Genomic DNA, 23,446 nt, shown 5'->3' on the forward strand with positions numbered 1-23,446 from the left:
GTTGAGTTTGTTATTGTACAATTGGCAGAAGCCTGGCTAGTCACTTAATGAGGAGGAACAGACACACATGGTGGAGCGGCACTGGCCTGATATCCACATAGCACCATCAGTCCATTGAGGTTTGTGGGCCCAAACATAGTGATGGGCACTTACTTTAGCCTTATGTCAGATGTTCTCCACTCTGGGATCATGACACAGTTGACAGTTATGTATAGGCCCACATCATTAGTACTCAGTGATGACTTATTGTTCAGGAAATGTTTACGGTCAGGCTGTTACTTTTAAGATGCATGTGGCCAGAGTCATTGTTGTGGGAATAATCTATCAAAAGTCCTAGAATGACAGCAAACCCACTTCTGGGGTCCATTCTCTCCAGACGCAGGATATCAGGAGTGGGGAGTAAGAAAAATGCGAGGAAAGATAGCATGATGGTGTGAATTTGGGTGGCTTAAATCTGATGTTCATTTAAAAACTTTCCAGGGTATTGAAAGAAATAAAGTGCTGCAACCTTTATTTCTTACTGTACTAATAGAAAAAAATAGATAAGTGATTTTTTTAGGGTGGAATTTCTAGTCTAGATCCTTCTAAACTCTATTTTCTCCCCTGCACAATAAAAGTAGGGAAGTAGAGAATAAACTGAAATAGCTGACTTGTGAATATAAATTACAGGCATATGTGTTATCCCCAGCAGAGATGTACTGAATAACCTTGCAGACGGTATCTCAGCTCCAAGCTGAGAGAGGCAGTTTTTTTTCCTAATGTATACACCCCTTAGGCGTCTCACTGAAAGATGTGACTAACATTTCTGTTGCATATTTGACTGGTCTGTCCCTGTATTTTTTTGTCCAGTTATCTGAGATTTGACTTTGTAGTCTCTCACTTCTGTTGCAGAGGGAATATTGGTATTTGTTTGGTTAGGCCTTCCCAAGATTCCTGCTTTCAGTATAAAGCTCAAAAATGCTATAATCCATTATCTATGCTAATTCTATAGTCTGTTAAATATAAATTTTATGCAAATTTGCTCATTCCTTAAATAATTTTCATAAACTCTTATGTATGGAGCACCACAGTACTTTGTAGCTTTATTATATGCTGTGCAGAGCCAGAGTTGAACTTTTGCAATAGAAATAATATTTCTAACAGAAGCTATTTTGGTCATCTTAAATCAAATTTATTATGTCTTCCCAGTCTCATATTTACATTTTAGTTGAAAAGATAGATCTGTATAACCCTCCCAAAACTGCTGAAAGGTATATAAAATGTTTCAGATCATTACATACTATTAAGAGGTAAAACTTTGCCGTATTTAATAACTGAAAGAGAAAGATAGGGAGTTTCTGAGCATTTGAAAAAGAAGAGTCCTAGGTCTCTTAATTAAATCAGTCCGCAGTGGGTGTATCCTCTGCCTGAGAGCTGCCTGGGAAGGCTTCCACAGGTTAGAGATTGAACTAACTGAATTTACATGGAGGGAAAAAAAAAGAAATGAAGCGGCAGAGAACTCCGCAGTACCAATTGGCAGTGAGCTATCTGTTAAGCAACCACAGCTACGTCAAAGATAGCTAAAAATAGATCAGTTGGTTTGGGAGCATAATGCCTTAACTCCAATGAAAAGGCACTTTGAAAACAACCAAAACCATGTTTAAAAAGATTTTGTGTTTATTCATATGACAGTGAACTATATAAGAAAAATTGCTCTCATAGACACTGTTGCAAAGTACTGGATAGTTTTATGCAGTATTTCTTTAATTCTGTTAGTCTCTACTTATTCCCCTCCTCCTCTCTGAAGCAGAAACTACTGTTTGACTGCTTGCAATCCTGTTGTCTCCCTGCCCCCTACACAGCCTTACAGTGCTATCATATCCTGTCTCCTTTTTACTTCTCCTGAGTTTTTCCCTAATTTATTGTCCCCGCAAGCCACCTTTTTCAGTCCTATTTCCATCCCATTCCCTTCACTTACTTGCCCTCACTGCACTCTCATCCTGTTGCCTAAACTTCTTCTCTGAGATTCTCCATTTCCATATACTGCTTGGGCTTCCTTTCTACTTGTCACATTCCCTTCTCCCATCTCAACTACAAGCCTCATCTGTCTCTGTAACCACGAGATTGGCCCTCCTGCATTTCCATGTCTTTCCTAACTTAGGCATTTACCTCCAAATGCTTCCATTTCTGTGGAACCTGTCTTCCACCTCTATCTTGAGTGCATCTGTCTTACTTGTACCGTCACCTTGTGGGGGGGGGGAGATTAGGGCAACTTGCTTGCTGTCATTTTAATATTTCATCCAAATTTGCTCAAATATTTTTCACCTGCTTTTAATATAGTCATGAGCCTCAGGTTTGAGAAATTAGTGTGCAGATGTAGTCCTGATGACTCTGAGTGAAATCTCCTGCTCATTTTTTTTTTCCTTCTACCCACGAAGTAGTGTCATCATCACTGTTGTGAGAGAGCCAGGAGCAGCAGTCTTGATTTGTGATTTGTTTTTGTGGAAATACTATGGCCCCTTGCAGCAGGCAAAAGCTGGCTGTTGGTGAGACTCCCAAGAACTGTGGCAGCATTTTCCCACTTTATGTTTTTTAGTTTCATCTCAAACAGGGAAAATTCATAAGCTTAATGCCAGCAGTAATGAGATTATGGAGTGTCTTAAACTTTAAAAACATCAAATATTGTGAGACCTGAAATAAAAACATATTTATTTGTAGGCCTGTAAGTCTGTCACTCTGAAAGCATCTGAATCCATTAATGTTAAAATATTTCAGATCTATTACTCTAATAAGTATAATAAGTTTCCTGTTTTTAATACACTCGTTATATTCTCCCTGTTGCACAGTGTCCCAAAACCCCAGTATCCTCTAATCCTGTCAAGTGAGTAAAGGAAAACTGGACTGTGATGCAGTGTAAGGAGCTAGCTTCAGTCAGATACCTAGTTGATGATTTTTTTTCATAACCATCGTTAAAAGTGTCTGAAATTGCCCATGAAACAAAGTTTAACAATCTTAATTCAGCCCAGCTAGAGTATCAGTAAAACGTAAAGATGCCGAGACACTTTAATTCTTTAATAATTTGCATGTAGGTGAATATTGGCACCTGAGAGTTAACTCCTGAGCTGAACACAAGTGAGAATATAGCTTGATGTTTCTCTTCCACCCTACTCTCTATCTTGGAAGAAGTATTAGAAAAGCTGACAAACAGCACTTCAGTGAACTGTTCATGGAAACTAACAGTTGTTATATAGATAGACACACAGTATCTGCAAATCATTGCAGCCCAGCTAATTTAATTCATGTGTGTGTGTGTGTGTGTGTGTGTGTGTGTAATTAAGAATGTGCTGCCAGTGTCATGGTGTTTGCAGTTCCTATACACTGCACATTTTAAGTCATGTGTTGGTTAAGGACATGTCAAGAGTGGATTCTCCAGTGGCTGATTTAAACAGCAGATGTCACTGTTAAGGTTGTTTACTTAGCAGCAGCCATTTTGATTAAATCTATCCAGTTAGGCTGCAAATGTGAAAGCAGATAGTGTTTCCTGGTTCATAAAAATCTGCCTGCACTAATAAATGTAAACACATATATTTTGGAAAAAAATTTAGAAGCTTGTATTGAGGGTTATACTGCTGTTTGGACTTTCTGCCCTTTCAGATTTTGCTGCTGCTAAGTCTATACATTTTTAATAATCACATTGCCTGCTAGCAGTGACTTTTTGTGAAGGTCATTTTTCTTGTGAAGTTAGAGAATGAACTTGAATTTCACTGAAGGACTCCCTGAGCTGCAGGATGATTGTTTATGGAACTCTTTTGCATCTTGTACTACCTTTGAAGCCTCTTTAGAATTTAAACTAATGATGTCTTCAAAGTGTCACTGTGCTCAAGGGCAAAAAAAGAAATCTCAAAATACAATTTATATTTAAAACTAGTTTTGAATAGCTTTGAAGCATGGTATTAGCTGAAAATAAAAGGTATAGATATACACTCCCAGCATATGCACACACACAGATTTCAGTATATCACCTAGTTTTTCATTCTCAGCAAAGTGTCCCTACACCATTGCAATGCATTTTTCTCATCAGGTGTATGGACAGTCTTCAGAATTTTGAATATGTTATTGATAATATCTCAGCAGGTATCTTTTGGCAATCTCCCTCTATGGAGGTTTTAGTTTTGAGTACATCCTGCGTTGTTTCTAGCCTATTTCTTCTCATTTTCCTTTTGTGGAAATACAGACCCTAGTTTGTATTTATATGCTTTTTTGTTTCTAAATAGAAGATGACAGATAGTAAAACCCACGTCCTATGCTTGAAATAAGAGAAACTGGTCTCATCCATTGAATTTAAGTTGTTTGGTTTTGTAAAAGTCAGAGTTCCTGCTTCCCACAACTGAGCACATGCTGAGTTTGCTTATAGGTAGGAGATCCGAAGTCTTGCTTGATAGTAAATAGTAGCTGATGTCTGCTGATATATTCCTCTAAAACATGTTAAATATTAGTGGCAATGTATGAGAATATAGTCAGTGGAATAGCTGCACTGGTTTTTTGTTTGTTTTATTTATTTCTTGCTGTAAAGAGTTCTCCTAGCCCTATAGCTAAGTATAGTGGTTGACAGGACTGCTGGGTTCTTACAATGATGCCATTGGCTGACTGTTGTTCTTCTTCTCTGTGACTTTGTATTTCTATTTGTAAGATAGGTATTTACAAAAGTACACAGATCTGATTTATAAAGTAATCTTCCCCACAAAACTATTTGTCTGTTTTTCTTCCATTTTATTCTTTTACTGTAACAAACTGCCAAGAAAATCTAGCTTATTCAGAGTGTCCTCATATTTAAGATGTGCTTTTCCATGGTTCCTTTTGATAGTTGTACCATCAAAGCATGGTCATTTGCTGGATGTTTTACAATGGATTTCACAATTTTATGAGCATTGCTAACATCTTAGTTGTGCCAAATAATTTAGAACTTGATTCAGAACATGAATCAAGATGGTCCAATGAACAGCTACTGCTGAACTGAAAAGACAGAGGGATTGTAACCTTCCTGTGAAGTGTTAAGTCCTAACTAAAGTTAGAGATTTGGGGACTATAACAGAGTGCCTTCTTCCATTTGAGGAAATTTATGTTAGGAAGTAAGGACAGAAATTTATGCATGTCCCTGGAAGATAATTTCCCAAGGGATTCTCTGCGTGGAAAAAGGGCTAAAAAGATGAGCGTTTTCAGACTATGCTTCCCAGCCTTTTGATGCCCACTGCATAGGGACTGCTTGTGAACAGAAGCCACCAGCCTGTTTGGAATCGCTATTTTGCTGACATGATCAAAAGGGAAGGCTTCAGCCTCTGCCCATTGCCATTACCATTTTACTATTTTCCTGCCTGCCTGCTACATGGGCTTCCCTTTGCAATTTTTTTTTCTGTCCTCTGCTCAGACTGATCCACCCTTCTCATCCCTGGGAAAATTTCAACTGGAAAATGCAAATGAGATTGATGAGGAAAAGAAGACAGCAACATTTAGTATTTTCTTTGTATTAAGTCTTCTCTCTGCTTACTTCCCAAACTTTCTTCTGTTGCTGTTAGAGGGAGCTGTTGTTATTTATGTAGTGTTGGTTAATGTTTCATACATATTTAGGGCCCTGGTTTTTAAAATTTCCTGTAGGGGTCTACAGCAAATACAGCTAACAGTGCTTCTTCCCACTCCCTTTCCTTTCCTTATTTTACACAAGGAAGAGAAAATTCTTTAAAAGGTTTCAGTACTGAGAATTTATCATGGACGTCTTTGGAGTCTGAAACAAATAAAGGAGATATGAAACCTAAATCTGGGGTAAGAATATTTTTCTTGTCCTTTTTGTTGTTTTCACTCACTTTGCTATTTAATCTTTGATTACAGGCCACTAAAGAAGTAATAGAGCGAGAAGCCCCAGGGATGGCCCTGGCAATGTTGATGGGATCACTTAATGTTACTCCTCTGGGCATGCTTTCTAGGTAAGAATATTTCTTTCAAAATACTGAGTAAACTATTTCCTTGGAAATACTCAAGGTAATGGAATAACTAGGCAGGAATAACTGATGACTGCTACTTTTTTCAAGACTAGAAATCATAACTTCAGAGAAGTGGTCTAATTCCAGGAAGGGTAATTGCACTCTGATTAAATTCCCTTTGGAGTTTCCATTAGGCACTGTATTTTCCTATATTTGCTTTGCTAAACTGTTTGTAATAGTGATGCATGCTGTTAAACAGCTGTATTTTCACACAGAGCTGTGGCATTTCAGTGGTGAGTGAAGTATTCTTCTGTACATTGGTCATCAAGTCATCGAGTACTCAAAGGCTTCCTTTAGACAAAAAAAAAAAAAAAAGATAAATGCAAATGTATTGTTTTGATGTTTCATTTTATTCCAGTATCAGCAAAAGCTCCTTGATTAAGTTAAAAGGTATTTTATCCCATGCTTTCAGATTTTAACTTTAACTCCTGAACTTTGGTGTTTCCCACTAAATAATAGTAACTTTCGTTCACTGTTTGTGCTTCTTTTCTATCAGTGACACCTCTTGTTACCCTATATTTCTTTCAGCAATTTTTTTTCATTGTATTCCTTGCAGATCTTCAGGGTTATGCTTCATTTTACCTATGATAGACTTAGTATCAATACATTTCATTTTAATTTGTGCTTGCACATTGTTTCAAGGTAACTAAAAACCAATGACTCTTCCAGTTTTTTGATTTCTCATTGAATAATGGGGAAACAACAACAAAATAATTATAGAAGTAATGAATAAAGAAGGAACTTGCAAATATATTTGATAATTAGTATCGAGGTGCTTGCATTTTTAATGAACATTTAGGTGAGAGTTTTAGAGATTTGACAGCGTATTTTAAAACTTTTTGTACCACTTTGTGTGGGTGAAAGGGCAGCATTAACAAGTTAACATCTTTGGATTCTGTCCCAAGTAGCAAGTATTTTCATTTTTATATCTGATATAATATTTCATATCATAGTTTGCCTTTATCTGAAGGGAAGGGATAACAGCGAATGCAGTGGCAAGGAGAGCGAAGGTTAATTTAGCTAATCTGTTTCTGATTAAGAGGAGTATAGCTGATTAGATGATACTGCATAACCAAGTTTGATTTAGGGTGTGATGTGGTCAGGGTGGCTTAAGGGATGGTTGTAATGATAGTGGAACCAGAGTGAAGGATTGCACCCTGACTCTTCTGTACGTAGAGCAAGAAAATGTCTCTTAACTACAGCCACTTTTAGTAGTCATTGCAGAGAATGACAGGACATAGCTTTTCTCTGAGTCTATACTGAAAGATGTTTTACAAAGATACTACATGTGATCATATTAGGCCTTCAAAACAGTTTCCTACCAAAAACCCATATTTCAGGCCTAGAAGTAATCAGCATACAAAAAGCTCGTATTTGTATAACATTATTAAGGTCATAAAGTTAAGTGCACAAAAATTGCATAATTACAGCATTATGGTTTCTTGTGCAATCTGAGTTCTGTGTGACTGCACGTATGTGTTACAATTCACTTTTTTTTGGTAGAATTCCTCTGCAAGTGTTAAAGTTAGAGGAGGCAAAAATTTACTTTCTTTGTTTTGATTGTCATATGTGTACTCCTATATCATTTTTGCTGCTCTTTATTCAGGATTTTCTCTGGGACTTACACTACTTCTTACTGTAACCCATAAATTAGCTACAAATTGCTAATATATTTTCACAGAAAACCCTGTAAATCGAGGTCATTTTTTTATCCCCCTTTTTGAGGCATACATTGACAGAGGTCAAACACATACACTAATTTTAGGTACACAATTTGAGAAATGTAGATTTTGATTTTTCAGAATACTTAGCATTAAATGTCACTTGTTCCAAGCTTAGCTCTCATTGACTTCATTTTGACTTTTGAGTAATCAGCACTTCCACAAATCAGATCTCAGTGTGTCAAGCTGAACACGTGGAAGTGCGGAACAGGCAAGTACTTATTATTTGTGAAAAGGCTGATTATGCGACTTGTCCAGCAGTACATAGAAATTCTGTGGCTGAGACAGTATAGTTTTTGATTTTGCAGAGTAGCTTGCCAGCTGTGAAGCCAGGGTTTCTGTTACTGCTCACAGTCCAACCTGCCCAAATAAGACCAGTATCTTACATGCAATAATTACATTTGTCACAGGAACATCTGGGGACTAAATGAGGTGGGTATGCAATATAAAAATATATGATTTAGTTTTAAAAAGTTACTGCACTAACTGCACATGAGTGAGATAAATTTAATGACATCAGACAGTTTCAGTTTTAGAGATTCTTTCCGTTGCATAATATACCCTGCACCTTCTGTATCATTCTTATGGATAATTTTGCATATAATTTCTTGTCCTTTTAAAAGGAAACAAAAATGAAAGTTTCATTAGGCAGCATTAAGTTTCTATGAATCACCCACAATTTTGGAAACATTAGATCAAGCACACTGACTTTTATCACCTGAACTTACAGAAATTTTTATAGGTTGTCTTCCAGCATAGCTTATAGGTTGTGGGCCAGCATTAGGAAGTGGTACTCACTGATGAACAGGGAGCAGTGAGACTGTCATATTTTGGGATCTGTTCCAGGCTCCAGCAGGGAGTATCTTGGAGGGTCATAGAAGTTTCTCTGTGTTTGCTGGGAGTGTTTCCTTTTCTTCTCTGCGGCCCTCGAACTGTCCTTGTCCCAGGATTATCTCTTCCCTTCACCTGATTCTTTATCCAGCTCAGCTCCCCTTGCCATTGCGGTCTTCACTGAGGCTTTTAAACCCACTCTCTGATGCCTCACCCACATACTGAGTTTTTTCCCATCACAACTTCTTCCCAGAGAGGTTATTTTTTTTTCCAGTGCGATGATGTTCTCCTCTACCTCTGCATCAGACCTGTATCTCTTTCTTCCCACATCCACTGTATTACTGTCTTCCCCCTGATCCTGTTTTTCCTGCCACTCCCTTGCTTCTATTCCTGTTCTTTTTTCTCAGGCTTCTCTCTTTTTTCTTGAAATCCATGCTCTTCATCACAAGGCTGAGAATAACAAGAGATGCACAGCATCTCTCTCAAGTGTTCCTCATTCTGAGGAATATTGTTCATTTATCTCCCAAGTTACCCAGAAAGCATGGACATTCAGTGTTTTTTTATGTTGTGAGCACAAACAAATTTTTGCAAGCCATGCAGTTCTTACTTGCTTTTACTTGCTTTTGCATATTCTTGAGAAATGTTTGGCAGCTCCATTTGTGTTTTGAGCCACTAGATGTGATTGTTAGCCACCTAAACTTCTCACTTGCTGGACAATGGCTGCTGTCTTAGTCCTTTTTTGTTATTGGTGACTGTGCTGGTCATTTAGCTTATATTGTTCAAAATTACTTAAAGCAGAATAAAGAAGTCAAGAAGGAGATTATTAAAGGAGTTTCGTGTCAAACACTACTGTAAATAATTCCTGTTTCCCTTATTTTGAATGTGTGGTAAGTTGCATCCTGCATATGCAGCTTGCTGGATTGGGTTGTTTGTGCTGCCTGAGTTTCACCACTGTAGCAAGTGGAAAAGTACATTTCTTTAACTTAGGCTCTCCATCTTTGTATTGCAGTAGAACATTCCTAAAATGCCTAGAATTCTGCCTTAACTTGAAGATACTTTCGCGACTTGGAGGTGCATGTAAAAAGTAAATACAGGGAAAGAGAGGCTAGGGGTCAGGCAATATTCAAGCTGACAGCTGAAAATAAGACTTCTCTCCTGTTCAGACTGGCTTGACTGTGATATCAGACGTTCATTTTTGTGGCACAAAAAAAGCCCCCGTGCTATTTAATTGTGAACACTATGACAGTTGTCACAAGAAAACTTGTAACCCTGCTAGACAATGCCATACTACCAATAAATGACATCAATCAATTTGTATAAGAAACCCAGGAAAGTTAGCCATCCCACAAACCATATTCTTTGACTCAAATTTTTTGGTAATGGCCTATCAAGAAATTTATTTTTCTTCTTTCTGTCTTTGTTTATGGCTTGTGTTTTTATTTGCTAGGGAGATTATTTGCTAGGAAGATTATTACATAATTTCTCTCAGACTGTACTTTCCACATCTATGTCATTTGCTTTTGTGCTTTTCTTTTTTTTCTTATCCCCCATATCCCAGTCCTGGGTTTTTTTCACCTCTAGCTTGGTAAACAGTGGAGAGAAACAGGAGGCAACATTTCCAAACTCCAGACAAAATCTGGTAATTTTTTTTTCTAATATTTAGCTAAAAAGAAGAACAGGCTAGCTCTAGAAGGCCATAAAAAAGAATAAGAACAGCACTATTCAGCACCGAAGTTTTTAAGTTCAGCCTTGCATCAAGACCAAAGTAATGCCCTAAAGACAAAAAATTAAAAATAAAATTTTACTTCTTTGATAGCTAGTTTCTTCTTTTTTTGAGGGTGAAGAAAAGACTTTTAGGAAGAATTAGATTTGAATTGCATAAGTGTAATTTTCACTTGAGAATTACTTTCTTCTGAACCTTGAACCTGTATCTTTAAAAAAAAAAAAAAAGAAAAAGAAAAAAAGAAATATTTGAATTAATGCAACCAGCATGACTTAGTGTTTTTACCAAGCAAGCCAAACAGTATTTGACATTATCGACCAGGTCCAGGTTGCAAAGGAAGCATATGTTTGAACGAACAGGAAATAGATCAAAGAATGTATTTGATGTAAGTAAACAACAGAATTAAGAGACTACAGATCTAAATAAGATGAAAATCTTGCCCGTCTTTATACTGTCAGTTGAATGTCAGAATGTGAGCCTTGTCTGATTCTTCTAAAGCTTCTCCTGAGCCATTTTATCAGAATATGATCAGCAAACATTCTTAGATATTGTAGATTGATCTGACAAGTGCTGATAAATAGTAGAATTTCTTTTAAATCCTTTCTTCATGTTTTTACAGTAGAGAAAGTTGCCTGCAAGAGTTTCACTCTGTTTTTCTTTCCTTTCAGACCTGTATGTGGAATTAGAGGGAAAACTCTCATAATTAATCTGCCAGGTAGCAAGAAAGGATCACAGGTAAGAAGAGTTCATACTGATCTACTACTGAGGACCTATCATAAGTACCTCTCATTGTTTTGAATGGTAGAAATTACCTACTACAACAAATTTTACAAAAATTAATTGAAATGCCTATTCATGTAACTGAAAGCATTGTCACTCTCAGTCAGGGAAAATGCAATTGCAGTCTGATTGAAGGTGCTATGCACAGGACAGCATTACATATAGTGCAAGAGAGTGCTAACTGAAGCAGACAGTGCTAATGAAAAGGATCTAATGGTCTCTTAAACTTCCTCCTCCTTTTCTAGTCAGTCTGTACCTGATCTCTGTTTGTCTAAAGCTTCAAGAATGCATTCTTTTCCACACAGAAGTAAGAGAAAGGCCTTGTGTGTGATAAAACCTGCTGGAGTATGAAGAATACTCCCAATTTTGGTCAGAAAGATGGAAAAGCAGAACATCGTTTTAAAAAGAATGTATAAGGATTTTCTTAATCTTTCGTACATACATATCAGACTTTACACTTTATGCACTTTGTTTTCTTCTTGCATTTTGCTCAGTTTGGACAAGGAAATTAGACTTTCTATTTTTTTGCATGCTTACTTTCTGGCAGTTTTATATTAATCACATATGACATTCTAAGATTTCATTATTGATACAAATAAGGATTCCTCCTTTACTTTACAAATTTATTACTATTTACTATTATTATTACTATTTATTACTATTTTTAAAAGAATGTAGAAGTGTGAAAATAAATCTAGAAAGTTAGGAAAACATGCCGGTGAGAATTCAGAGTGGATAATATCAGCTCAATTTTATATTTCTCCATTTGTCTCTGAAGGATAGCCTTCTCGAACATGCACGTACTTGGTATAGACGCAGATTTTCAGTTGACATGGGAAAGTCTGTAACCTTTCCAATGTGTGCAAATGTCTTGTCACCTCCTTTTCTCTCTTATTCTTGGTGCATGGGATTTTAAGGTAAAGTACATCTGCCATTGTTTAAATTCAGCTAATCATCTGATAGAATAGATCATTTTGCCATATGACTACTTCTCAGTTGCATGGTGGCTTCGCTTTTGACTTCTGTTTGTCTAATCCTAGTTTAGACGGGGGTGACAGAGACTGCTAATGCCAAATATACCACCCTCACATGGCTTCCTTTAGTGGTGGCCCCGCAACGTAACTGTCTGCATCCCACCAGTGTCTCACATAGTTTCACCTGGGATCCATGATCTGTCCTCATAAGCACTGTCACCTCCTTCTCACTTAAATGCCATCTCCCCTCCTTTTGGGAAGTAGTTATCTCCCTTTAACCAGTCATGGCTATAAATCTTTCAGACACTTGGTCCTCAACACTGTAGTCAGCATCTGTGCAATACAGTTGCACTTCTGCTATTTGTCACTTTCTGCTAGGAATGTGACTACTGGATAGTCACTTTCCTAGGATCCCTGTCATGCAGCTATGCTATGGCAGGAAATAAGAGTATTTCCTAGCACTGAGAACCATAAAACATGTTCCGCTATGTTACAGAGGATCAAGGTACTGCAGTAAGTATGTTTTAGTATAAAGGAGAAAATAATGATGAGAAAAAAAGAATTGAAATTTGTCTTAGTTTTGAGAAGGATAAAGGCCTTAAATCAGTAAGTTCAAGTACAGAATGCTAACTCTAGCCACTGCCATCTCAGCTATTCAAGAAGGATCATTAATAACTCTTGATTTTCCTGATGCCTGTTTCCACATTGCCATATAGGCATCCAACAGGAAATATTTATACTTCATATTGAGCAAGAACTTCTGTCAATAAAAAGGATCTGCTGTTCATTCTTTCAGCAGTTCAGGGGATCTTCATCAAGGTGCTTGGTAGTCAATGGCTATGTCAGCCATTTGCAGGGAGAATAGTCAGAGTTAAGGGTGAATGTCCAGATATTGAGTTAGGTACTTTGATAAAAGAAATCAGGGAATGTGGGGAGATGACAGACATGCTGTCAAGGTGTAGCCAGGGTGCACAACTGGAGATCAGAACTACGGGGTGTGGTATGGACTGTACCTGCCATAGCAGCCATTCTCATGAGGTTTGGGTTTGCTCTGTAGCTGCACCTGGATACCTGATTGCAAAAAAGCAAATAAAACAACAGTTCCGTCCCTATCTGTAACCATTCTCCAACTTTTCAAAAGCCTTTCAAGATTAGCATCCAGAAGTCTCATCTCATTCCTAGCTTGTCCATAGAGTTCACTTGAATTGCGTCAGTCTCTGTAGCAGCAGTCTTTCTTCTCTAAGAGAGAGCTCAGATAATACAAAACCTGATTCAGTGCCTAAATTTCATCCCTCCTCTCCACAGTTTGGCCTAACACATTTAGGATACATGTCAGCATGCATGTTTGTGACACTTCTTGACAGATTACATCCTGAAGTTTAGAAGCTTCGCTTCAGACTTTCTTTTCCTGAAGTATGTGGCTCTCAGCCTCAAGGTAATAATCACCTGACTGATCAGGTTATCTTTGATTCACCTTTTCAATTCCTTCCCCTCACATTAGGATGGAGTATTCACTTATGTAGTCTGACAAGCTTGGAGTAACTGCCCTTCCAGAAACTTCATGACAATACTCTGGAATACAGATTAGTATGAAATACACAATGGGTTTTTCAGTCTTACTTTATTTGGCAAATAGCAAATGCAGTATGACTTCTGTATTCTAATTCAACAAGCAAGGTGTGGTAGTGTCTCATCATCTACAAGGAAACAGTAGCTCTCAGAAATTGTGCATGAGGTGATGCATGCATGATCCATGTTTGGGGTATTTTGAAAACAGTTTGCTTCCTCCTAGACTAGGAAAGGGACAGTCAGGATACTGCAATACTCACAGCTTGTATAGGAGTTTTGGATGGCTCTTTCACTATCACATGTTAATTGAAGGTGTTTGTTCTGGTGCATTCACTTCCATTAGGACAGTGGAAGAGATTTGGGCCTGGCTGTTTGACATCTCTTCAGCAATATTATTTTAGAAGCTCTTCCTGTGGAACTCCTGAGCATCTTCCAAGAGCAGTTACTGAATTTCAACCTAACTGAGAGAGAAAATTGCCTTTCACAGCAAAATGCTTCTAGGGCTGAGATTATTCTTCACAAGTAAACATTAGGAGGATTCTTTTTGTATTAATAAGACTAGCTCTTTCCAGTGGTCTTTCTGTCTGTGTGGTTGGCTCATAGATCCGGAAAATCAGCCTTCTCAACGCACATACTACGAAGCAGGATAGTGGGCTAGAGAACCTGATATGAAACTGATAAGGTAGATCCTCCATCACTCATGACAACACAGTGCCCTTCATAAAAGATGTCTTCACCTCTAGCATCTAACAAATGCATACCTGGAAGTCTGTCGATGTCTTCTGAAAATGTTACTCAATCACAAGGGGGACAGTACTAATGTAGTGTTTGGCAGAGCAGTCCTGAAGTCACTGTTTGCTTCAAAGACACGTCTAGAGAAACATAAAGAATATTTGTGCGCTGTCACCTGGAAGTAGAGGAAGAAATGTTTTTTAATGGTATTATTTTAGGGAGTAATCACAGTTTTTCAGATGCGTTGTCTACATGTTTCACTTTATGGAGCCCTTCCATGATTCTGTGATTCCTTAGAGTCTTTTCAGGAAATCTGATGAGATTCTGAAATTGAAATGAAATTAAAATATCATCAAAACATGCACCAAGCATGAAGGAGGGTGGGACATGGGTATACGTACTTGAAAGTCTGCCAGTTATGGGTGGGAAGGCAGAAGTATGTACATGCATGAACCCACCAATGGGCTCCACATCTCAGAAAATTGGTTTCCTGGTAAGTAGATTTTTTTCTGAAGTCTATACCTCTTTTGCCGAATTATGAAGGAGATAAAGCAATCTACAGTCCCTGACCATTTTTATTATGTTCAGTAGTACTCCTAACATGCTAGTTAGAGAAAAAGTTGTCACTTTCTGCCCTGAGGAATTCAGACAATGAAGGCAGATAAACTGTATAGAAGGATGAGGAAAAGAAATGGAAAATGTTAATAAATATTTTAATAATAATTTGACATATAAGTAAATAATAAAAAGGTAATTCTGCTGGAAAAAATATTGTATGATTTCATTTTATAAGCAAAATTCGTATAAGCAGTTGATTATTTGTTGCTGTCTTGCTGATAGTCTGTTCTGTCATAATTTATTTTAATATAGAAAATCTTAAGAGTGTGACATTTCAGCAAAGATTTTTAAGGCATATAGCAGAGAGAATTATTCCATAACAGGTGGGGTCTCAGGAACCAAATAGGTAGGATGTGTTGTTACCGGGAATTCCTCTCATTAGAATTCTCTCTCTTTCATGACTTGCTAATTTCCTTTCCATCTCATTAGTATGATCATATAAGAAGCTTATTTGAAGCTATGAAATTGCATCAGTATATGTATGTATGATGAAGTACTAAATATTAATAGAAAATAGTAGTAGTGTAAATGCTTCATATCAGAGATGGACACAAATACAATATATAGCTTCCCTTAAAATGGAAAGAGTTGAAGAACAGAGCAGTTTGAATTGAATATGTAAAATTTATTCCTTCTTACTGTATTATTCCTTCTTTTTATGAGTGACAAATGCAAATTCACTTCTAAAAAGGAGAGGTGTGTTCTGTTAGCACAAAAATGGTATAGGAGAAGGAAGAAGTACTTCAGCTGAAGTATGATTAATATCTGTTTGCTCATGCTTAACTTCGTTCAGATCACACCACTATAAAAACTTCCCTTTACCAAAGAGTTTAAACCTTACTGTGAATGAAATCATTAGGTACTGTCCAGCTCAGAATAATTGTTACTGGAAATGACATCGGTGGCAAAAGATCACAGACTAGAATTTTAAATTCTGGATTCAGTTTGTAACCTTGCAAATAAGAAAAATAAATAATTTTTCACTAGTCAACTCCCCCTGTTTCATGAAGAGAAAGTACTGGAGAGATCTCCCCTGTCCTATTACTGTCACCATTTCTACCTCTACTTCTAGTAACTAATTGAAAATTTGAGCTTGGCTAGCTCTCAATTTTACATAATGCTACTATAACACAATACCCAACACAAACCCTTGTTCTCAGAGCATCCAAACTTCTTAGTGTTACAAGTTCACCATATGTGTGCTGTAGCCCTAATACTCCATTTGCAGTCATGCAATTCTGTGATTCTGTGAGAGATGTTAAGTGTTCCCGCTTCAGAACAACTCTGCTCAATTGCATGCCAGACTCTGGAGCGTTCTTTGCAGCGCTGGTGTGGAAGTGAGCAAAAGGAAAGATATGGGTGATGACAAATGTGTTTTCTCCAGAGAACGTTTGCATGGCATGTACCACTGAATCAAGAGTTGTAAATACTTCTTTTTTTTTTTTTTTGTCTTACAAAAGCTATTTAGTGCTATGAAAGAGAGAAAAGTGTGATATTACCAGATGCTCACTGAAATCATTGGATCTGTGACAATTTGCATAATTGTACTAACAATTGCCTAAAATAGCATGAGTTTAGAATACTCATTGGGAACCTGTTCATCACCAGGAGAGCCAATGAGGCTTCATTTCAGTGGTAGGAGTGGGGAACATACTTCTTTAATGGGTTAATAAATAATATACTTTTTTGATAATGTATTTTTATATTATTATTATTAGTGGTCAGTTCAAAGATTGGTCTCCTTGTCCACCACTTCCTTGAGGTCTGCTTTCTTACCGACATGATGTTGGTGGTATACTTTAATTTTTTAAATCGTTTTTAAAACAATACTCTGGAGGCATAAGAACACTGAGCTTTGCAGTTACATTAAGAGTTATATTTCTTATATTTACATTTTTTATATAGATTCATTATATACAGCATTTTATGCTCATCTAGTTTACTCCGTTTCTTCAGAGGGCCAGCTTGAATGTTTAAAAAATTTATAAATCTTTTAAATAGTCTGAGTTTTCATTACTCTTAAAAAGAGCATTTTAAGGGTGGGTTCTTAATTGGAAGCTCTGGAGAAATGGAATATGTGTAAGTCATGTTTTAACTTACAAAGTGGCTAATGTAAATTCTAATAATTTCTGATGGATAGGTTATTTTGTTTACATGATCATTTTTATTTATTGAAAGTATATGTTAACAATATCTGTTTACTAAATGTTTTTCATTATTTATTTTCTGGACACTCCAAAATCTCGGATTCCATTTTAAAAAAAGGTTTTCTTTCCTTCTGGTTGAAAGAAAAACAAAAATGAAGTAAGTGCAGCAAAAGCAGTAATGTCAGCTGCTTCAACTTAGCAACTCATATGTTCCCTAAATGCACTGCCATGGCAATTCTATATTGTGGCCCCACCATCATTCTGCAGTCATATAACCTATATATGTTCTTCTCAAATAACATGAAGAAAATTACTGAGGTGCCTGGCAGGAGAATGAGAGACAATGGTCATAGATTGAAGCAGGGGAGCTTCCAAGTGGATAAAAACAAAAAAAAACTTCACTGTGAGGATAATTAAGCATTAGAACAGCTTGTCCGGAAAGGTTGTCAAGTCTTCATTCTTGGAGATTTTCAAGGCTTGACTTGACAAAGCCTGATTAACCTGTCTGAATTCAATATTGACCCCAACCTGAGCAGGAGGCTGCACTAGATGACATCCTGAGGTTCCTCTCAACCTGAACGATTCTTTGATTCTATGAAGTATTAGCAAACTTTAGCAGCATAGGTAGCCATGTGTATGACTATTATGGAACAAGAAGAAGGGTTATGTAGCATCTACATTTTTTTTCTCTAGCCATAGAGAAGAAACTTTCTAATTTTTTTAATATCATAGAGCCAAGGAGAGGTTTAAAAAATAGATTTAAGAGCAGTTTTTCTGAGTCACATGAAATTATAATGACATCAGTATAGTTTGTCATTCTTCCAGTTTATAGAATAAGTCCATGAATAAAAAAAAAAGTTATAATTATGGAAACTTTTATGAATTGTTCTCTAAATGTGAAAGAACGTAGTAAGAATGAGGTGAAGTTAATATCCCTGCAGGGATATAGTTAATGTTTTTTTTTATTCTGCATTTCTGCCAACTGCTATGAACTGGTTTCTGTATTATGTATTCAGGAGAACTTAACTCTTGTTTTCCTAAATTGTAATCCAATGTTAGGTTAAAGTAGCTCTAACTGTTGTACAACTTACTGTATTTGGATGAAGAATAAAAAAATACATCGCGTAGTCCCCGGTTCAGGTTCTGGGTTTTTTTCCCTCAATGAGTAATTGCACAGGGCATTTAGGGTTTTATTTATGGTCAGGTGGAAAAATGTATCTAAATCCCAAATATCCCTTAAAAGCAAATCTGACAAATCCCTATTTACTTCTGCAGGTAACTTTTCATAGTCATTTCTGTTCTTGTACACAGGAATGTTTTCAGTTTATACTGCCAGCCCTACCTCACGCCATTGATCTTTTGCGGGATGCCATTGTAAAAGTAAAGGAGGTACATGATGAACTTGAAGATCTACCTTCACCACCACCTCCTCTGTCTCCTCCTCCAACCACCAGCCCTCACAAGCAGACAGAAGACAAAGGAGTACAGTGTGAGGAAGAGGAGGAAGAGAAAAAGGACAGTGGAGTTGCGTCAACAGAGGACAGTTCCTCTTCACATATAACTGCAGCAGCCATTGCAGCTAAGGTGAGTCTGGCTTGTTTCCATAAGAGGCACTATAGTTTTGATCTCAGGTACTTTCTACCGGCATTTATTTGCATGTTAAAACTCTATGTTGATGTTGGTGTGCTAGAACTGATGTATTTTAGGTACATTTTCTAGAAATGCAGCTTCATAAAAATGTGTGAATCCTGTTTTCTTAGGTGATCACGAATTCTAGTGGAACATCGTGTTTATTATCTTGATGATAACATGTATTTTTATGATACAATGTGATGTGACAGATAATTTTTAGTGGCTTTTTAGTTCAAAGTGCCTACATGCCTGAACAAGCAAAGTCCAGTAAGTGGCATATTAAAGAATCACAGCAGAATTTTCTAAGCCACAGTATCCGTTTTGAAAAGACAATGTTGGTTACTAAAAATAATGATAAAAAATATGACAGAGGTAGCAGATTAAGTAAAAAGCTATCCAGACTACTGTATTCCAATCTACATGCCTGTGTAAGAGATGTGAAATTCTGCCACAAAACTAAGTGTCATTACATTGTCTTTAAGTATATTGCTTTAACCAGTAATTATAGATTGATATTACCGAAACCAAAATAATAAATTTTAGACTATAAAATGAAAAAATTAAGATAAAATATGCAAATAATTATTTCAGTTAAAATGTTAAATATGTTTTCCAAAGAAATACTATATTATTTGAAGCGTTATATAATTTTTACATCTGATTTATGCCTTCAGTTTGCAACTGGAAAGACACTGCATTTCTATGTGTTTGGGAAGGTTCTTTTTCCCAAAATAATTTATTCTATATTTACTCTACAAGCTGTACTTTTAATTCCTACTGTGGGAATTGAAAATCTAAATAACTCAAAATGATAATAAACAACTTCTAAATCAAAGCAGCAACGTTCTAACTCCAAAAATGTGAAATCAAGTCTAATGTATTTTGACATTTCCAAGACAGCTGCAGCTGGAGATCATCTCCTCATGTGTAGAAAAACACAATTATGTATATCTTTACAGGAATGAATTAAGCTAATTATCACTTGCAAGCCTCAGTTTTTGTTAATGCAAATTCTAAATTCATTTATTTCCTTTAATATGGGCAGAGACACATAATCTGTGTGATTTTTAAAGGCAGAAGATACCTGAGATTTAAACTGGCTGTGTTCATGAGTTTGGCATTTCAGTATCCCGTTTGTGTTCACCTCGTTCCCTTTCAGTCATTTGCTTGTATAGTTTTATGTTTTCCTGTCACTGTATTCATAGCTGTTATGTGTTGTGCGTTAGAAACATCCATCCTACACCAGTTCAGCTGTTATCATGGCAAAAGGTGAACAGCCCATTCCTGGTCTCATCAGTTATTGCCATCACGCAGCAGGCAGTGCAGGAGAACCGGTAAGACACACCTACAAGAGGCTTTTGCACTAACAATATATGAAGATATGCCTGCCTCCTATTCTAGTGTGTGAACAGGCGGTGTTATTTATTCTATTCTAACAAATAGACAGCAGTGCTATCTTTTAGAAAACATACTACAGAAAATATCCTGTTTAAAATACGAAGCTAAACAGGGTAAAATTCATGTTGGTTGTGTTGGTTTGCATCATTTGGCTGCTGAGATAATCATTGCTTTAAAGCCTGTGTCATCAGCTTTATCATCTAATATATTCATTTATTGAATATAATTAAAATAATTTTCTAAAATCATAACCTTAGAGCTATGAAATTTTTCCTTTCGTTTGTGTTGCTTTGCTTTATTTTCTGATAGCTTTTGTTTCAATATAATGCACCATTTCTACCAGCCATTCAGAACTTACTTTCATCACTTACAGTTTCTCCTTTATTCTTACATTCTGTTTTGAAGTGCTATTTCTCAAAAACAGAAGAGAAGACTTGGGGGGTCTGGATATAGTGGACTCCTATTACAAATTATTAAATTTCAGTGAAGAGTAGGCAACTATTTCAATGAATAGTAGGAAAGAAATGGTAACTCCAGTTTTAGTTTAATCCGTACGCTGATATTATAACCTGGAAGTTTTAACTCAGGCGCCAACAAAATATTATACTTTCTTTTCCATCTCTCAAAGGTTTAGTCTAGGTGTGAATCAAGACAGAATAATGGCTGTAGTGACATCAAGAATAAAACATAATTTATTGTATGTTAATTATAGGTTAGAGAAACCTAAGGAAAGCAGTTGGTCTAGAGAGACCTATGCTATCTGACCAGTTCATTCTATGTCAGTCAACAAACTGAAAGTAAATTCTTGGGACAATATGTCACTAGTTTTGTTGACTAGAGGCTGCACTTTTTTTTGCCCTTTAGGCTAATAATAATTTAAGCCATCAGTCCGATGGTGTGATGCCTCTGTATTTAGGATATGATGACCATGTTTATTGAAAAGTCATTTAGGAAATGGGAAAGGAGGCTTTAAAGTTCACACAGCTAACAATAAAGCTACATGTATAAGTATATGTACACACATTTATTCCAGTAGTTTCATTTTTGCTGTTGAGATTAATGAACTAGGCATATATATCAGTATCAGCACTGTTCTTCAGGATCATTAAAACAGTGGATTCAGCCACTCTCTGAAGCATGCTATTAAACTATCATCCTGGCTTCTGTGCTGTTTGGCTAATTAGTCTTGAACAATCATATTTTCCCTTCGTCTTCAGCTTGCTTAGCTGATTATTGTCCCAGCTGAAAATTTACCTAGATTTTAATTTTCCCACAGGCAAAAATAAATACTTCAGATGCAGTTCAATGGAAACTAAAATTGTCTCAGTCATTTTGTTGCAGAGAGAGTTTTTTGTTCTGAAAGAGGTAAAAAAAAAAAAAAAAAAAAAAAAAAAACTAGCTATTTGCCTACAGCGAACAAGACAATAGGTAATATCTGGTTACTCTGGCGTAAACGCAGTAACTACAGGGAGGCCTGGTTCTTGCATTCATCTGCAAAAGGGATATTCTGTTTGCACTGTGGGATCTTATATGGAGTATATGAAAGAGGTAATGGACCCTTACACAATCACATCAAGATGCATGCAACCTTTTGTCTGAGGAGCAAAAAAAAGGTATCTTATTTGAGGATTTAAAGCTATTCCTTCTTTTATTGTATCCTTTTTGTTTTATGTAATTATCAAAATTTAGTTTTTTTGCAGCAACGTCCTTAATTGTGGGTCCTAAAAGGAAGTATTAAAAGTCATAGGTGCTATCAGAGCTATGCTGTTATGAAACTTAAGATTGTCACTCTTTCTGTGTATTTAACATATTTAAGGTGGAATCTCAGGAGAAAATGAGAACAGAGATAAATGTTGCTTTTGACTACTGGCCATATACTGTTGGCCTAATCAGAATATCTTTGTCCCTGTTTGCCTCTATTTATGTCACCTCTCTGGGGTCCCATTTGCAGCAAACCAGAATACTCCAAGTAGAGGTTGGTTGGGCACTGTTTCTGGAAAGGAAGATGTCCCCAGCATAATCTTAGGTAGTAATGAGAAACTCTTCTGACTTCATAATTTATAGTGGAAATTGCAGTGCAGGCTACTTAGGTAAAGATCCTCTGAGGAGAAGATCTTTTTTTTTTAAATGCTGACAGAAAATGACTGGCACAAAAGTACTGTCAGTTTAGAAACACAGCAGTAGAGCAGAAAGCATTTGTTCTAAAGCAGTGAAATCCCCGCCTTCATTTACATTTTTAAGGATTTATTTATGCTTCTGGTCATACTATTATCCTTCATTCAGGCTCCTAATTTCTGTGTGTCTCCTTAGAGCTCAACATTCTTATTTTCTTAGAAAAGCAAAATATTTTCTAAAATAAAACATGAAATCTTTCTGCTGCTTTTTATAATAGACCTAGTGTAAAACCTGAGTATAAGTCTGTTGCTTTAAAAGGACATTAAGACAAAAATTCTGAAGGGCTTGGTTAAAACAGGGATCCTTGTTTATTATTTCCACAGATGGCTAAAAGTGAGTTGTAATTCCAAAATATTTGTCATCAGGCTTTGTACAATTTGGCAAGAAAGTAAGGTGTCTGGCTTTTAAAAGCTACTTTAAAAAATTCATATAGGTCCTTACTATACTAACACACTCTGTGTCAGCTTCAGTTTTGCACTTATGATCTATTATCTCCTTTGTCAGCTGCTTTCTACTAGTCCCTCCAGTAGAATGATCTTCTCTAAAAGGCCACAAAGAAGTTGGAACCAAAACTCTTCCTCAGAATGTACCAAATTGGCTAGAAATGTGATTTGTAAAGGAAGGGAAACATATTGTGACCTACTGGTGCAATAGGTGTGACGAACCTTTCTTTTTTTCCCCCCCCCCCCCCTCCTCCCCTTTCATTTCTCAAGAACTTCATGTGTTGCTGAAATATCCCAACAGAGGAGGACCAGGTACTCTGTAAGGATACCAAGTGTTATTCTGATTTTCTTATCTTGTAGAACGTCCTCTGGTGAAGGGGAGCATACAAACTGCCTGGGGCCAGTTAGTGTGGCATGACCAAGAGTGGTGTCCAGTGCCACCGGTAACCATCCTTCCAAACTGGGGTTGGCTGTTCTTTGGGGACTCCTGTTTGAGTCCTAGTGGAATGACTGTTGCTGCAAACACCTTTCATAAGTGGATCCTACTAGTTGTTTGTCCTTCACTTAGGATTTCTACTCCTGCGATCTCTGCAGGTTTATAAGCTCTATTATCCAGAACTTTCCCCTGTAAACAAAAGTAGAAAAATAGAAGAGTAAAATGCCTTTATTTTTTCAGACTCGCTTCTTGT

The 23,446-nt window shown here is 36.7% G+C and overlaps 1 protein-coding gene across 16 annotated transcripts in view; it reads left to right on the top strand.

Moving 5' to 3' along the window:
* GPHN (gephyrin) overlaps positions 1–23,446 on the top strand; it is a 321,331-nt gene that overhangs the window by 185,705 nt on the left and 112,180 nt on the right. For 13 of the 16 annotated variants that reach the window (XM_064512456.1, XM_064512463.1, XM_064512461.1 and 10 more), the window contains 4 exons: positions 5,863–5,957; positions 10,958–11,024; positions 18,421–18,693; positions 19,968–20,075. In XM_064512456.1, coding sequence (XP_064368526.1) covers positions 5,863–5,957; positions 10,958–11,024; positions 18,421–18,693; positions 19,968–20,075 — 543 coding nt within the window. The remainder of the gene's footprint in view (positions 1–5,862; positions 5,958–10,957; positions 11,025–18,420; positions 18,694–19,967; positions 20,076–23,446) is intronic. The other 3 variants (XM_064512465.1, XM_064512467.1, XM_064512468.1) reach the window with 1 other exon arrangement.

The sequence above is a fragment of the Dromaius novaehollandiae genome, chromosome 5, assembly GCF_036370855.1.
Source record: "Dromaius novaehollandiae isolate bDroNov1 chromosome 5, bDroNov1.hap1, whole genome shotgun sequence".
Taxonomy (NCBI): domain Eukaryota; kingdom Metazoa; phylum Chordata; class Aves; order Casuariiformes; family Dromaiidae; genus Dromaius; species Dromaius novaehollandiae.